The sequence below is a fragment of the Xyrauchen texanus genome, chromosome 42, assembly GCF_025860055.1.
Source record: "Xyrauchen texanus isolate HMW12.3.18 chromosome 42, RBS_HiC_50CHRs, whole genome shotgun sequence".
Classification (NCBI taxonomy): domain Eukaryota; kingdom Metazoa; phylum Chordata; class Actinopteri; order Cypriniformes; family Catostomidae; genus Xyrauchen; species Xyrauchen texanus.
Window position 1 is genome coordinate 30,068,075 of NC_068317.1, and position 15,600 is coordinate 30,083,674.

A 15,600-nucleotide genomic window follows, 5' to 3' on the forward strand; every position below is an offset into this window, starting at 1 on the left:
ACCTATGACACGTGTGGTGTTGTAAAAAACTGGCTGCCATTATAGGCATCTCTCCCGCATATAAAACACACACACACACACACACACACACACACACACACACACACACACACTCTCCCCCTATGACCTTCAGTATCCCGCAGTGCCTGTGTTACATCAAATGACTGATCATTCTCTCTCTCTCTTCTCTCAGGTATCTTTCCTAATGTTATGGGTCATTCCTATGTCTAATGTATTTCCTCCATTGCTGATACATGAATTTGACAAAAAGTGTGTATGTGTACATCTGAAGCGTCTGTTCGCATCTATAGGAATATACAATTCCTGTGTGCATTTACTTTTTACATTTTGTATAAAAATAACTCTCAAAACACTACTCGGTAGGAGATTAAAGGGATAATTCACCAAAAAAACCTCAAATTAGATCATTTACTCACCCTAATGTTGTCCTCAGACATCCTCAGTCACCATTCATTCTAATTTTAATGTTTACCATCAAACCTTTTGGCAACTGTGGTACATTTTAAAATGAGCTAAAAAAAGCCACAACTATAACATTTTAACCCGTGACTACAATTTCAAAATAGACCAATTGGGCAGGAAAAATGGATTCGAAACAACATGAGGGTGAATAAATTATGTCAGAATTTTTGGGGAAACTTGCCCTTCAAGTCGGGAATGAGATGTTTTGAGGGTTGTGATTCAATGTTCCCTTATGAGGATATAGTTCACCTAAAAAGTTAATTCTTGCAAATACTGTATTATGAATGCAAACAAGATTTGAGAGCTGAGAGTGAAAGGCAAGATTTATTAGTGACTTAAAAGTGTAGTTCACCCAAAAATAAAAAATGTATCTTCATTTACTTACACTCATGCCATCTCAGATGGCATGAGATATTCTTCTTAAAATCTTCATTTGTGTTTAGCAGAAGAAAGAAAGTCATTCCAATCTGGGATGACGAGGGTGAATAAATGATAAGAGAATTTTCATTTTTGGGGTGAACTATCCCTTTAAATTTCAGTCTTTTCCTCACACAAAGCTATCATATCCCTTCAGAAGACTTAGAATACAGTGCACAAGTCAAATGGTATACATTTATGTTACTTTTAAGCTGCATTAAAGCCTAGTTTGACTGCAATAGTCGCTATCCACTTTTGTTTTATGGAAAAGAGCAGCCTGAAAATTGTGCTAAATATCTCATTTTATGTTCCACGATGGGGGAAAAAAGTGTGCCTCTTTACATTGGAGGAGATTAACAGAGCTGGGCAGAGAGAGAAATAAAGAAGGAAAGATTAGAAAACACAAAAGAGCTGAAACGGGAAAGAAGAGACACGCAGAGACTCTGTGTTCTGAGTGAACGGTGACTTTCACACATGCTGTGAGCGATTGCTATTTATTGCAGTAAGGCGTGTGTTCCCTCTCTGGCTATGTATGTAGATGTGTGAGAATGTGTGCACATATGTGTTAATGTGACTGTAATGGCGTTGTGTTTACCGCAGCACAGCTTCATCACTGTCTCCATGACGACCGCTGCGCTAGCTTTCCCGTCCTGCACCAAAGACGGAGAGATACCCAATAGTGCTCCAGTGCAGACCCCTGCAGCACACCTTAAGCAAGAGTATCAGTATGATTATTTGGACAATATTGTGATAGCATGGTATTCTCTAAAGTACGTTAGATTACCATGTAAATACCCTGGTATACAGTACTGTCACTCTACATCAGAGTAATTAACACACTCATCCATAACAGATCATTTAAAGGGATAGTTCATCCAAATATGAAAATTCTGTCATCATTTACTCACACACATGTTGTTCTGACCCAAACCTGCATGACTTTCTTCTGTGGAACACAAAAGGAGATATAAGCCTACTTTAACATGAATCGCTTATGATGTATTATTCCTCTTTTGTAAATCGCTTTGGATAAAATCGGCTGCCAAATGAATAAATGTTAATGTAAATGTAATGAAGCCAAAATGGATGTATAATCATTTATTAATTCACCTCTATATTTTCTCACAAACTGTTTAGCAACAATGAAATTGCACCTGGTTGCTCTGCCTTACTGTGGAGGCTGCTTCCATTTGGGTCTTTTTACATGGCATCATGACGGTCATGTCGGTGCTTTCACAGACTTGCGAGTTTACAACTTGTAATTAAGAGTTCTTTGAAGATTTGAACAGTCATTACAAGTCGGAATCTCATAATTACGGTAATTCCGACATGACATGGACCATGTGTTCAAAATGTAGAAAAACAAATGTTGCTCCTGTATAGAGGAAATTACAGTAATCTGCTAGAGGTAGTGTATGACTGACACATGCTAACATGCAACATAACTGGTTTATTTACTGCCTCCCCTAGTTTTAGCAGCTAATACAGAGACTTGAACAGCAATGCTATGAGAGAGAGAGAGAGAGAGAGAGAGAGTTCACAGGGAGAGGGGGACCTGGGCTGAGCAAACCAGTTACTGCAGCAGTCTGTATATGGCAAGCCGAATTGACTTTTATTCATTCACAGGATATGAAATGTTGATATCAAATGTTCATATTTTAATTCTGGATATCAAGAATGTAATTTATATTAGTGGAAATGCCAGTTTTTTTAATATTCATAAAAGAAAGGAATGGAACCTCGCAGGGGAGACAAAAGGGGAAAAGAGAAGCACTTATTCATCGTCGTTTATAAACCACACTTTTATTTTCATATCAACAACACAAGGTGTAAATAATTTGTATATTTAAAATCGTTGTATGATTTTGTAATGAGTAGATTGGCTTGCCCACACCGGGTGCCCGCGTTGCGCCATGTTTATGGGTGACCTCGCTCAGTGAGGATGAACCGCTGCGTGCGGGTTCACCTTGAGCGGGGGGACGCCACCACCCCACACCTCTGCCTCGCTCTCTGGTTCGTTCCGTCCGGCCTTCTCGCCCTCCGGAGCCTTCGGTAATGATCCTTCCGCAGGTTCACCTACGGAAACCTTGTTACGACTTTTACTTCCTCTAGATAGTCAAGTTTGATCGTCTTCTCGGCGCTCCGCCAAGGCCTGCGAGGAGCCAAGGCGGGGCCGATCCGAGGACCTCACTAAACCATTCAATCGGTAGTAGCGACGGGCGGTGTGTACAAATGAGTACTGAGCCACAGCAGTTTCAGGCCCAGCAGTCTCAGGACTGATGCAATGTTAGTAGATGAGCTCAATCTTCCATTTGGAGCATAATTTCTTACATTTGTTTGCTTTTTAGATTTAAAATGTGCTGTTTTTACATTGGTTTTGATCTAAAACATTTAATGCTAGCCGTTCCATGTGTTAACATTAGTTAGTGCAGTAGGTTTCATATATAAACAAAGAGCATTTGTTAACAGCATTAATTAAACTCTGTTAATGTTAATGGTTAAAACGGAATTTTTGATATCAACAATTCATATCCTGCGAATGAATATAAGCCAAAACGGCTTGCCATAGTCTGTAACTAGGTCAGGTTGAGACTGAAGACAAATACAGGTGGGGGTTATGGGACTAGGCGGGTATTTTACATAAAAAAAGAGTTTCACCTACACCTGTCCTCTTCACATTTGTCTCTCTGTGTGGAAGGTCCCTTTGTATCCCTTTTCATCAATACCATATTTATACTGTCTTTGTTTTCTTGATTCCTGATTGCATAATTCCAAATATTTCCCTTTTTACGATTATGTGTATTGCAGAAACATAAATAAATGCTAAAAAGACAGAAATGTGGTGTGAAAGTTTGATGGGATAGATGTTGCTATGTACTGTATGTGAGAGAGAGAGTGTGTGTGTGTGTGTGTGTGTGTGTTCAGAGCAAATTCTGAGAAGCCTCTGAAACAAAGCAGTCTTGGATGGAGGGATAAATGGAGCGAGCAGATAGAGGGGTGGAGTGAAGGAGAAGCTTTCAACCCTGTGTGTCCTCACTTCCTGGAACATCTTATGAACATGAGTGGCTCGTAGTGTGTTTGTAATCTCTATATAAATGCATTATCCGGGACGTGTTTGATGCTGTTACTTTTTTTTTGTTCACTTTTTTCCCCGTTCTTTCTTTCTTTTGTCTCTTTGTTAGAGGTCGACCAACAGTGGATTTTGCAATCACTAAGATGATGTAAATGGCAGATAACAGATTAATCGGCCTATAGCGTAGTTTTTAAAATCACTGTATAGAATGTTCACACATTTTCATTGTCTTTCCATGCTATGATGATCACAGACATAGAGTCAAAAATAAATAAAATCCCAAATGCAGTTTATTGTTCAACCAAAATCCCAATAAAAACCATGGGGAAAAATAAGATTTGATGCAAAATGCAGGATTTTAAATATAAACAGCCTGAAACACACTGCAGACTATTATTTTGAAACGACGGATACTTGTGAATATTGTCTATGGGCACTTGATGCTATAGAATAACTGTAGAATCTTCCAGTGCCAGCCACAGAGAAACAAAGAGGAATAAAAAACCTATCGGCAACTATCAGCACCATAAAACCGATATTAGTCTTCCTCAGTGTGTATGTGAGGACCTAGTTTAGGTTTAGGTTTTACTTTTATTTATTTATTTTTTTCCCTTCTCTCCCAATTTGGAATGCCCAATTCCCACTACTTAGTAGGTCCTTGTGGTGGCGCGGTTACTCACCAGAGGCCGGATTAACGAAAATTGCTTCTTAACTACCATTTTCTTCTTAATTTGTAACTTAAGAAACAAATTACGACTATTTTGTGTTCCCGAATAAACTTCTTAAGAATGTTCTTACCTTTTTCATTCAAATTCTTGAATTTCCTTTTCTTAAATATCATCGTAAATAACATCTTTAAGTTAGGATAACCTCACAGTTAAATTCTAAAAGGTAAGATGTATTTTTATTTTCCGCTTGTAAACCATGTAAATGGTATCACAAAATTCAAACAATAAATGTTGTTTTGAAGCTTCTTAATGTGGTGACCAGTCATGCTAATTCAACGGATGGTACATATAGCACTCTCTCTCTGCGAATTTTAGAGTTCATAGAAACAATAATAATTATAACATTTGAAAGCTGAGACTTTCTTTTTCTCCCCCCCATCCACATCCTTATCGGAGAACTACACAGATTTACATTGGTACTTCTACAAAAATAGACTATCCTAAATAGCCATCTTGAATAACGCAAAGACAATATGATGTTATGCATGTGCAACTATAGGGGACAAAGTATGAGTCTTGAGCTTACAGTCTTTAATGTGACTTTGGTCTGGGTTTAATTACTATTGTCTTGTCTTGGTCTTGAGGGGACTAGTTTTAGTCTGGACCTGTCTAGTCGTTTTCTGGGTCCAAACTCTTGTCTAGTCTAGTGAAGTCTGGACATGTTTAGTCTTTGCATGGGTCTTAAGGTGTCTGGGCCTGTCTAGTATTAGACTGGGTCTTGAGAGGTCTAGTCTGGTTCTGTGTAGACTTAGTCTGGGTCCAAACACTGGTCTAGTTTAGTGAAGTCTGGACATGTTTAGTCTTTGTCTTGGTCTTGAGAGGTCTAGTCTGGTCCTGTATAGTCATGGTCTAGGTCAAAATACTGGTCTAGTTTAGTCAAGTCTCAACTGGTCTGGTTGTGACAGGTCTGGATAGGTATAGCCTGGACCTGTTTAGTCTTCTTCTGGGTGTTAAGGGGTCTGGGCATGGAGAGATGTAGTCTGGACCTGTATAGTCTTAGTCTTGGTCTTGAAGTGTCTAGTCTTGACCTGGGACTACATTTACATTTATTCATATGGCAGATGCTTTTATTCAAAGCAAAGGCATACATTTTATTAGTATAAGTTGTCCTTCAAATTCGAACCCATGTCCTTTGCATTGCTAGTGCCATGCTCTACCATTTGAGCTACAGAAAGAGATCTAGGTCTTAGATGGGTCTGGAATTGGTCTTGGACGTTCTTACAATAACTATACCTTCACTATGCTCTGAATTTAAAGCTATGATCTGTCTAAATTTATAGAAATGTATTGTTTTACCAGTGCTTAGGGTTGAACAAATGGGTCATTGGGGTTCATGTGGTGTAACAGATAAATTAAGCTATATATTGTCATCATGGTTATGACAACTGATCCTGCATACACAAACGATCAATGTCTAGTGTGACGAGGAGGGCGTGGCCGGGCCGTAAGGATGAGCGCTTGCCGCTAAATTTACCCAATCAGCTGGGAGAGGGATTAAGAGGAGCTGGAGATGCCAGTGAGAGAAAGAGAAGCATGGAGTTGGCAAACGTGTGCATTTTGCATTGGGCCAGGAAGGCCAACAGTGTGAGTGACACACGGAGCTGTGTGTGTGTGTGTGTGTGTGTGAGTGTGTGTGTGTGTGTGTGTGTGTGTGCCGGCGAGTGTGTGCTGAAAAGCAGTTATATGTTGTGTTCAAGAGAATGTGTGTCCAATTAAAGTCTTCCGTGAACTGTTCACCCGGCTCCTGCTTCGTAGAGAAGGCAGAGATCTGCCACTCTGGTGCCGAAACCCGGAAGTTGGAGGAAGATGCCAGATGTCAGAGAGCCCTCACCGCTGACAGAGGATCATGACACCGAGGGAGTGCTCGATTCGGTTGTGCTAGTGCAGTGAGTCAGCCGGTGGCCGAAAGAAACGACTGAGGGGTCCAATGCCATCTCCCGGCTTGGCTGAGGACCGTTGTGCAGCTGGCTGAGGATCGACTGGCGGCGTGATCAGGGACGAGTGTGATTTTTTTACTCTCTTTTTTTCTTTTTTCTCTCTCTCTCTCTCTCTGTCTCTCCCACTCTCTTTTTCTCTCTCCCCTCTCCCTCTCCTTGTCATGCTCATGTTCCCATGAGGTGGGGAAGACCATCCGGCAGCGGGATGGCCGGAAGGGCAACATCTTATCTCCAGAATTGGGAGGGGGTAGTAAGCCTGAATCGGGCGATGGGGCAATGGGACAAGGAGGGCGTGGCTGGGCCGTAAGGATGTACGCCTGGCACTGAATTACCCCAATCAGTGGAGAGAGGACTAAAGAGGAGCTGGAGAGACAGAGATGCATGTAGCCGACGAATGTGTACATTCTGCATTGGGCCGGAAAGGCCAACAGTGTGAGCGACACTTGGAGATGTGTGTGTGTGATGGCGAGTGTTTGCTGAAAAGAAGTTTTATGTTGTGTCCAAGTAAAAATGTGTGTAATTAAAGTCTTCCGTGAACTGTTCACCCGGCTCCCGCTTCCTCTTTCGTAGGTAAGGCAGAGATCTGCCACATCTAGACTCTAGAGGACATAAAACCATGTCATGGACAGATACCATAATAAATATCTAAACGACAAACTATGCTTTAACCAATATAGAGGATATATACTTCCATCTTTTCCAAAGGTGATTTATATATATAATGTCATTATTTAGGGTCTATGAGGTTGTGGGTGGTTGTGGGAGGTATCCACTTATCAGAATGAAGATATATTTGGAGTTCTAATTTGGAGTCCAAGTCAAGTCTCAAAATCGTTTCAAGTGAATTTATTTGCAACTTCAGTCTTGAATACTGTCTATATTACATTAATGGATTCGCCTCTGTTATATAGTTATATAAAAAGTGCAATGTGGGTTCAGATGCAATGGATAGCACTTTGAAGTTCTGGTTTAAAAATTGAGGTTCATGTCCCACTAGAGTCACAAGTTTATGAGGATGGTTTGACATAATGGCTAAAAAGCAGGGCTTGTAACAAGAAAGAAGTTGGTTTGAACCCTGTTAGAAGTTAATCATGAGCTATTACCATTATACCCAAGAGCAAGGCACTTACTGTAACCTCGATACTCTAAGTGGGATTGTCCCAGTAATAAGTGTACTGTAAGTTGCTTTGGATAAATGTGTCTGCTAAATGACTGCTTACTGGTATGAGATGTTTGTCACCTCTACTTAACTCTCTCTTTCTGTTTCTCGCTCTTCAGTATGTGGCATTTGGATCCCTTCTGTTCATCCTTATTTCCATTTCCACTTTTTGCATGGAGACACATGAAGCTTTCAACACCATCTACAACAGAACTGAGAATGTTACAGAGGGGAACGTTACAAGGGAGGAGATCGTATATGAAGTGGTCACGGACAGTTGGTTGATGTATGTTGAGGGAATGTGTGTGATTTGGTTTACCATCGAGGTTTTCACACGTGTCGTCTTCTGTCCGAACAAAGTTGAGTTCTTCAAGAGCGCGTTGAACATCATCGATTTTATTGCCATCTTGCCCTTCTACCTAGAGGTTGGTCTGAGTGGGCTCTCTTCCAAAGCGGCAAAAGACGTCCTGGGATTCCTACGCGTGGTGCGGTTCGTACGGATTCTGCGTATCTTCAAGCTGACACGTCACTTTGTGGGCCTGCGCGTTCTCGGACACACGCTTCGCGCCAGCACCAATGAGTTCCTCCTCCTCATCATCTTCCTTGCGCTTGGAGTCCTCATCTTTGCCACTATGATCTACTATGCCGAGAGGATAGGAGCGAGTCCAGACGACCCTACGGCAAGCAAACACACCAATTTTAAAAACATCCCCATTGGTTTCTGGTGGGCTGTGGTTACCATGACTACCCTGGGTTATGGAGATATGTACCCGGAGACTTGGTCGGGCATGCTAGTGGGGGCGCTGTGTGCCCTGGCGGGCGTACTGACTATTGCCATGCCAGTACCTGTGATTGTCAATAACTTCGGCATGTATTACTCTCTTGCCATGGCCAAGCAAAAGCTGCCCAAAAAGAAAAATAAACATATCCCAAGAGCCCCGCAACCCGGGTCGCCCAATTACTGCAAGCCAGATGCCCTCGCCATGGCAACAGCTTCGCCCCAGAGGATCCTGGGTAATGTACTGGGCGGTGTGCTGGTATCTAGTGGCCTGACGGGAGACTGCCCACTAGCTCAGGAGGAAATCATTGAAATTAACAGAGGTGAGATTAACATGCACTCATACCGTACAGCACGTACAGTATACAGACACAGAAAACACAAAGATCTACACAACCTCACAAGGAAGCCTCATTCTTGTGGCATTTTCCAGTGCACTACCAAAACTGACTGGCTGTTTTTAACCTTGTTTCAGAGGATTGCGTAAAGATATGAAGGATGTTTGAAGGATGCAGTATATAGAAGTAGCTTTAACAACAATATGGTCAAGCGATAACAATTTTAGGTTGATTAAATCGCATACGGTATATAAATATTTGCTGAGAGGCCCTTAGATAACAATCATTTAAAATACAATGATTAAATAATTGTAGTTATATTTAAATAAATATATATAGATATATTATAAATAGAATAATTGAGATCATTAAAATGTATTACTTTATTGTGGCAGATGAGTAAACTATTGATAAGATAATTCAAAAAGTGGCTTTAGAAGGCAATGTATTGTTTATTTCCATATTATTGCGCATAAGCATGTCATTGGCCCACAGTTCACAGCAATCCTTTTCACAGTTTAATTCATAAATCTTTACCAGACAGATTTATTATAAGGGATTTTCAAAGGACACGTCAATATACGCATGCAATCCAAATTTGTTAGGTCACTTTGTCAAGTTAAAAGTAGTTTCAAACTTAGAAAAACATGTTTCGAGATCCCTGCATTTGGAATTGCACTCCGTCTAGCTGTGTTTTGACACATCCTCATCTTGTGCCGTCTGCTGTGATACAGCTGCATGTTGCCTATACAGCTGGAGTTTTGCTTACTGCCCCTGCTGAAAATAAGTGGTACTTCATGCTTGAATTACACATATGGTAGGAATAGTCCTTATAATGGTCCGGGGACATGAATAATTGTGTTATATTTTTATATTTTTAATCACTCTAAATAAACGCATTAAATCAACAGCCCTAGTAATTGTATATCATGGTAAGACATGATTGTGTGTGTGTGGGAATTACACAGAAAAATGCCTATTTTTGTCAACAAACCAAAATATAAGATTATTCTGCTTCTCAATACACACTTTAAAAACAAGTTATTTTCTCTTCTTCACCTTCACTACCTATGCATCTTACTGTATTTTCACATTATTTAATGTGTCTTTGTCGCACATCTAAATAACATAAATGCAAATACCCGTGCAAAAGTCCATGCAAATATATCTATCATACTTCTCTTTTCTCGTCTCTCTTGAGAGCTAGTAAAATTGCACAATGCAACATGATGTTCTTACCCTGTTGGAACAGCATATGTTGTGGACCCTCCTGCTAATTTAAGATCTATTATAAATTATTTTTTACCTGGAAGTCTCTTATAGTTATAGAAAGTCCATTTACAGAACAGATAAGGAAAATGCTTAAACCCTTTTTATTTTATATTATTTTAGTTTACTTTAGGTTTTATTTTATTTTTGGCTTTCTTTTATTATACTATATAATACCGTTCTGCTTCAGTAGATATAGTATATATATATATATATATATATATATATATACTATATAGTTTTAGTCATATTTTTTCTTAGATTCAACTTTTTCCAAGATCACAATTATAATGGATTTGTTCCAGATAAATTATAATGGTTACCCCATGTGTACCCCACCTCCTTAATTTCTCTCCCTCTCTCTTTGTTTCATTCATGTCTCTCATCAGACTCGAAGCAGAACGGTGATGCAGCGAGCGCTGCTCTAGCAAACGAGGACTGTCCAACAATTGATCAGGTTCTCAGTCCAGACGATCGAAGCCCGATGGGCCGAACCCGAGAGCGCTACCAGCAGGACAGAGCCTGCTTCCTCCTCAACACACGAGAGTTCCGACCCGCTGATGGAAATGTGCGGAAAGGTAAGTTTACACTCTTTTGTATGCCGCTTAAACACACTGACACACATTCACATAGTCATGTAGTGAAGGCAAACAATAGAGCCACAATCTCAGCCTAGTCATATTAGTGCCACATTGCTGATATGAACACATCAACATCACCAAAAAAGTGACCTCCAAAAAAAATTAAAAACACTGCACACTTTAACACGGTCTCACACTCAACTCTCTGAAAGCTTGTTTGATTCCACTGTGGCGTCTTGGCAAGAATACAAATTACATAACCACTTAAGCTCTCAGGGCTCTTTCACACTTGGTTGGTTTGTGGTCTGAGTGTAAGAAAGTTTGGCCTATATGTGAATGCTCTACATCCTAAAAGTTGGTCTGAGATTGTTTAGTGCAGGCAGCTTAAACCATATTGTGCTTTTCGAATGCAAAGCGAACCAGGTATACTTCACATTCACCTAATTACACATTTTATCTGACTGCCTTTCTATGCGTCAAAGTGAAGAAATGACGATAAAATCACTTGCTAATCATTTCTGTGTAAAGTTATAGCCAATTTTACAACTTCGTTACCATGTCAACAAACCTTAAAACCCTGAAACGACATTAAAAACGATTTTAATAACTTGACAGCTCAAGTAATACATGAGTTTTAACAGAAGTGCTTTTATAAAATTATAAGCCTCACATTTTTGTTTAAACCCTCCAAAAATTGGTCCCATTCACTTCCATTGTCACTGTGCTTTTTCTTTTTCTTTTTTTTTTTTAAGAAAAAGAGGAACGTGGGGTCTGGGTAGCTCAGTGAGTATTGATTCTGACTACCACCCCTGGAGTCGCGAGTTCGAATCCAGGGATGCTGAGTGACTCCAACCAGGTCTCCTAAGCAACCAAAATGGCCCTGTTGCTAGGGAGGGTAGAGTCACATGGGGTAACCTCCTCGTGGTCACGATTGGTGGTTCACGCTCTCAATGGGGTGTGTGGTAAGTTGAGCGTGGATCGCAAGAAAAGGAGAAATGAGACTAAATACATTTTTGTGGTAATCAACATTATGCCACAAAGGCTGTTGATTGAGCTTAACTTGTAAGTAAACTCAAGTGAAAAAATAAAGTTAGACAGTAAAGTGAATTAAGTCAACTAAGAAGAGTAACGTATATTGTAGTGGTCCACGTTCTGATAAAACAGTTGTGTGATAGTGAACTGTGGCTTTTCACCAGCACGTTATAATTTGTGCCGGAATTCCTGCATAATGAAGGCCAAAATTTTAGGAACGTTTTACACTGTGCAATATAATCCCATGCCAAATTCAGAACCTGTTCAAAATACTTAACAATATAACTTTACAACATAAACAGCTAGTGTGTGCCTTACTTTGAAGTTTATAACAATGGTGATAATTCTCTTCAATTGCCTGGTCCAGTTCTTATTGGCAAAACAGGCCCGACCCAGTAAGGAAGACGAAAGAATTGAAGCTGCTATAGCGAGCAGCCCCCTCTGTTGGACAAAATAAACAGCACACGGTAGGCTTTGCTGCTCGGGCTTTCATGCAATGTAATATTTCACTATGAACGCTGTCTTGAACGCTCTGGAAAAACAGGGACATTTATGGACACACCTCCAGTCAGTGACAGGCCACCAAAAACCGTGACTGTCCCCGGAAAATGGGGACATCTGGTCATCCTAACCTATGCCTCCCCAAGCGCAGATAAAGCAAAGGATCGAATTGCATTGTCATGGCGCTAACCCAAACGAAATGCACTGTAATGAAGGTTACATGCAATCTCCCATCGAACAACACTCGCGCACCCAGCCCCTTGTGTCATTGACCCCCTAATGTTACATTTCTAAATCCGGGCCTACATAAGATTAATGAAAACATGCATGTTGTTTTGTATCATGTTTTTAGCTATAATTTTTGGTCTTTCACCAGGATAAAAAATGTTTTGGGGAGGTACTTGCTTTTTACAATCTATAATAATATAAAGAAATAACATCGATATCTTCTTTATTGTCTCAAAATAAAACAGTAGCCAACTTGGTATTACGTCACACCATGGTAACTTATTTTACTGATCTCAACACAACAAACCTTGTATTACATGCAACGCTCCACAAATGATCACCCCAATTTCCTCTCCACCCCACACCCAATTCGCCAAACCCAACGTGTCCTTGATTGCCACCCACAAAAACTCTACACCTTACCCACCACAACCCACCACCATTTGCCACGTTAGAGTCAGGAGCCCTGGTGGCGGGCGCCGATTCACCCCTCTCAGAGGAATGGGATAAGCTGGAAGGCTCCATGTTACAACAGGACTTAAATGCAAACTCCGCCTCCTTGTGGATCAAACCATAGCTTTCAGAGGTATAAGACCAAATCAGTTAAGGCAAAACCAATAAAACATACAAAACCATGTACATAAACTCTTATTTTTCATTACGAACAAACTGAATAAGCTGTGTTAGATATCACCAATACACACACACATACACACAAAAAAACAAACTTGCATGGGTGTGTTGTTGTTGTTGAGTGTAAATTGTTGTGTCCATGTTGTGTTGTAAATCTAACAAACTTCATTAGTTTCATCTGTTAAAGGAAAATGAATCTAATGTTTATGATGCCACTGAATATGAGTTTAAGGTTGGGTTTCAAACACTCTGACAGATACATTTGCTATTGTATGTTTTTGCAAATTTTGCAAAATCTCTCAAACCGATGAACTAAACTGCTGACTGTCCCACTCTGGACAGTTAAATCATGAGTCCATTGGGGGAAAGTTTTCACCTATTTTAAACAAGACATGTAGCATACACTCAGCGAAAACAAATCTGAGAGGGCAAATCATCCAAAACACCAAAAGTGCATTTGTCTGACTCCATGTGGTGCAAGGGACAGTTGACAAGGGGTCAAATGTGTAACACATATTAACAGAATATTTCGACTTATTTTCAGAGGGATAGTTCACCCAATAAGGAAATTTACCTGCTAGGCTTACATTGTAAGTAAATGACTGTAAACACATTTCCCTTCTGTTTATACAAGGGAGAAAACTTTGTTTTAAAAGGTAGAGACAGTTTCACCAGAACTATTTTAACATGTTTATGTTGTGCATTTTCTCATTCCAAAAATTTAATGTCAATGATTTATTAATGACATTACAATTAAAAAGAAAAAATATTGGGGGCTTAGGTATCTCAGCGAGTAAAGACGCTGACTACCACCCCTGGAGTCACAAGTTCGAATCTCCTAAGCAGCCAATTGGCCCTGTTGCTAGGGAGGGTTGAGTCACATGCGGTAACCTCCTTGTGGTCACTATAATGTGGTTTGGTGGGGTGTGTGGTGAGTTGTGCGTGGATGCTTGAAGCCACCACAGGCGCTATGTCTCTGCGGTAACGCGCTCAACAATCCACGTGATAAAATGCGTGGATTGACACCTCAGACTCGGAGGCAACTGAGATTCGTCCTCCACCACCCGGATTGAGACGAGTCACTACGCCACCATGAGGACTTATAGCACATTAGGAATTGGGCATTCTAAATTGGGGAGAAAAGGGGAGAATGTGCATAAAAATAATTACTCAATTCAAGGGCACAGCTAAACTGTTGTTTGTTTGTTTTTTTATGTGCAAGCGCAATCCTCACATCTGCCGCTTTTGATGCTAATTGCAGCTGTATGTTAGACGATGTATATCGGAACCGTGGGTCCATTTGTTTGTGTTGTTTTTTGTGAAATTGTTGGGTGATTCTCATGAAACCTGTCAAGAAAATGTTCTGTTCCTTATTTCGTTTTCCTGTTTATGAACAAATAAGAAATATTATTTTACATATAGAAAGTGTAGCCTGTTTTGGGGCCATTAAGATTTTTACATTGTGACATTAAACGCACATTTAACCCCACAATTCTTCTTCTTCTTCAAAAAAAAAATATATATATAGTCGTTATGATATTCTCATTACTACAATGGGAAAAAAATGACATTATTTCAGTTGTATTAATATACAGTACATAATAGGACCCTCTTGGTATTCCCTTAAATTTTTGCTGGTTTAAAAAAAAAAGAAAAAAGGTAAAAAATGACAGTAATGAGATTCATCATTGAAAGCATGCAGTGCGAATAGTAAAATTAAAACATCTGTATGCGTTGCAGTAATAAGAATTGCCATGTAAAATATGCTTAAGTGCCATGAAAATAATGTCACAGGACAAAACAAAACTTAATTTTCTTTATGCAAACATAATATTACCAGTATATATTTTTTGCATTGATTGTTGGGTTAAATATATAGTTCATAGTTTATAGTTATTGTGGGTTAAACACTCTTTCATTTACTCACCCTCATGCCATCCCAGATGTGTATGGCTTTCTTTCTTCTGCAGAACACAAATTAATATGTATTAGAAGAATTTTTTAGCTCTGTAGGTCCATACAATGCAAGTGAATGGTGACCAGATTTCAGAAGGTCCAAAAAGGACATAAAGGCAGCATAAAAGTAATCCATAAAACTCCAGTGGTTTAATCCATGTCTTCAGAAGTGATATGATAAGTGTGGGTGAGAAACAGATCAATATTTAAGTCTTTTTTATTTTAAATCTACACTTCACATTCAGCCACCTTCTGGTTGGGGCTGTTCAAATGTGGAGATTTATAGTAAACTTACATTTTTAACTCTTTTTCTCCCACACCTTTCATATAACTTATTTTGACATGAATTAAAACACTGGAGTCGTAAGGATTACTTTTATGCCACCTTTATGTAATTTTTGGAGCTTCAAATTTCTGGTCACCATCACAGATTTCATGAGAATCACCCAATTCAGTCAACAGTTCCTCTGTACACACGTCCCTACTG

At 39.7% G+C, this 15,600-nt stretch overlaps 1 protein-coding gene across 1 annotated transcript in view; it reads left to right on the forward strand.

Moving 5' to 3' along the window:
- LOC127634896 (potassium voltage-gated channel subfamily C member 1-like) overlaps positions 1 to 15,600 on the forward strand; it is a 77,147-nt gene that overhangs the window by 33,058 nt on the left and 28,489 nt on the right. The window contains exons 3-4 of the mRNA XM_052114643.1: positions 7,917 to 8,898; positions 10,572 to 10,760. Of these exons, the coding sequence (XP_051970603.1) occupies positions 7,917 to 8,898; positions 10,572 to 10,760 (1,171 nt within the window). The remainder of the gene's footprint in view (positions 1 to 7,916; positions 8,899 to 10,571; positions 10,761 to 15,600) is intronic.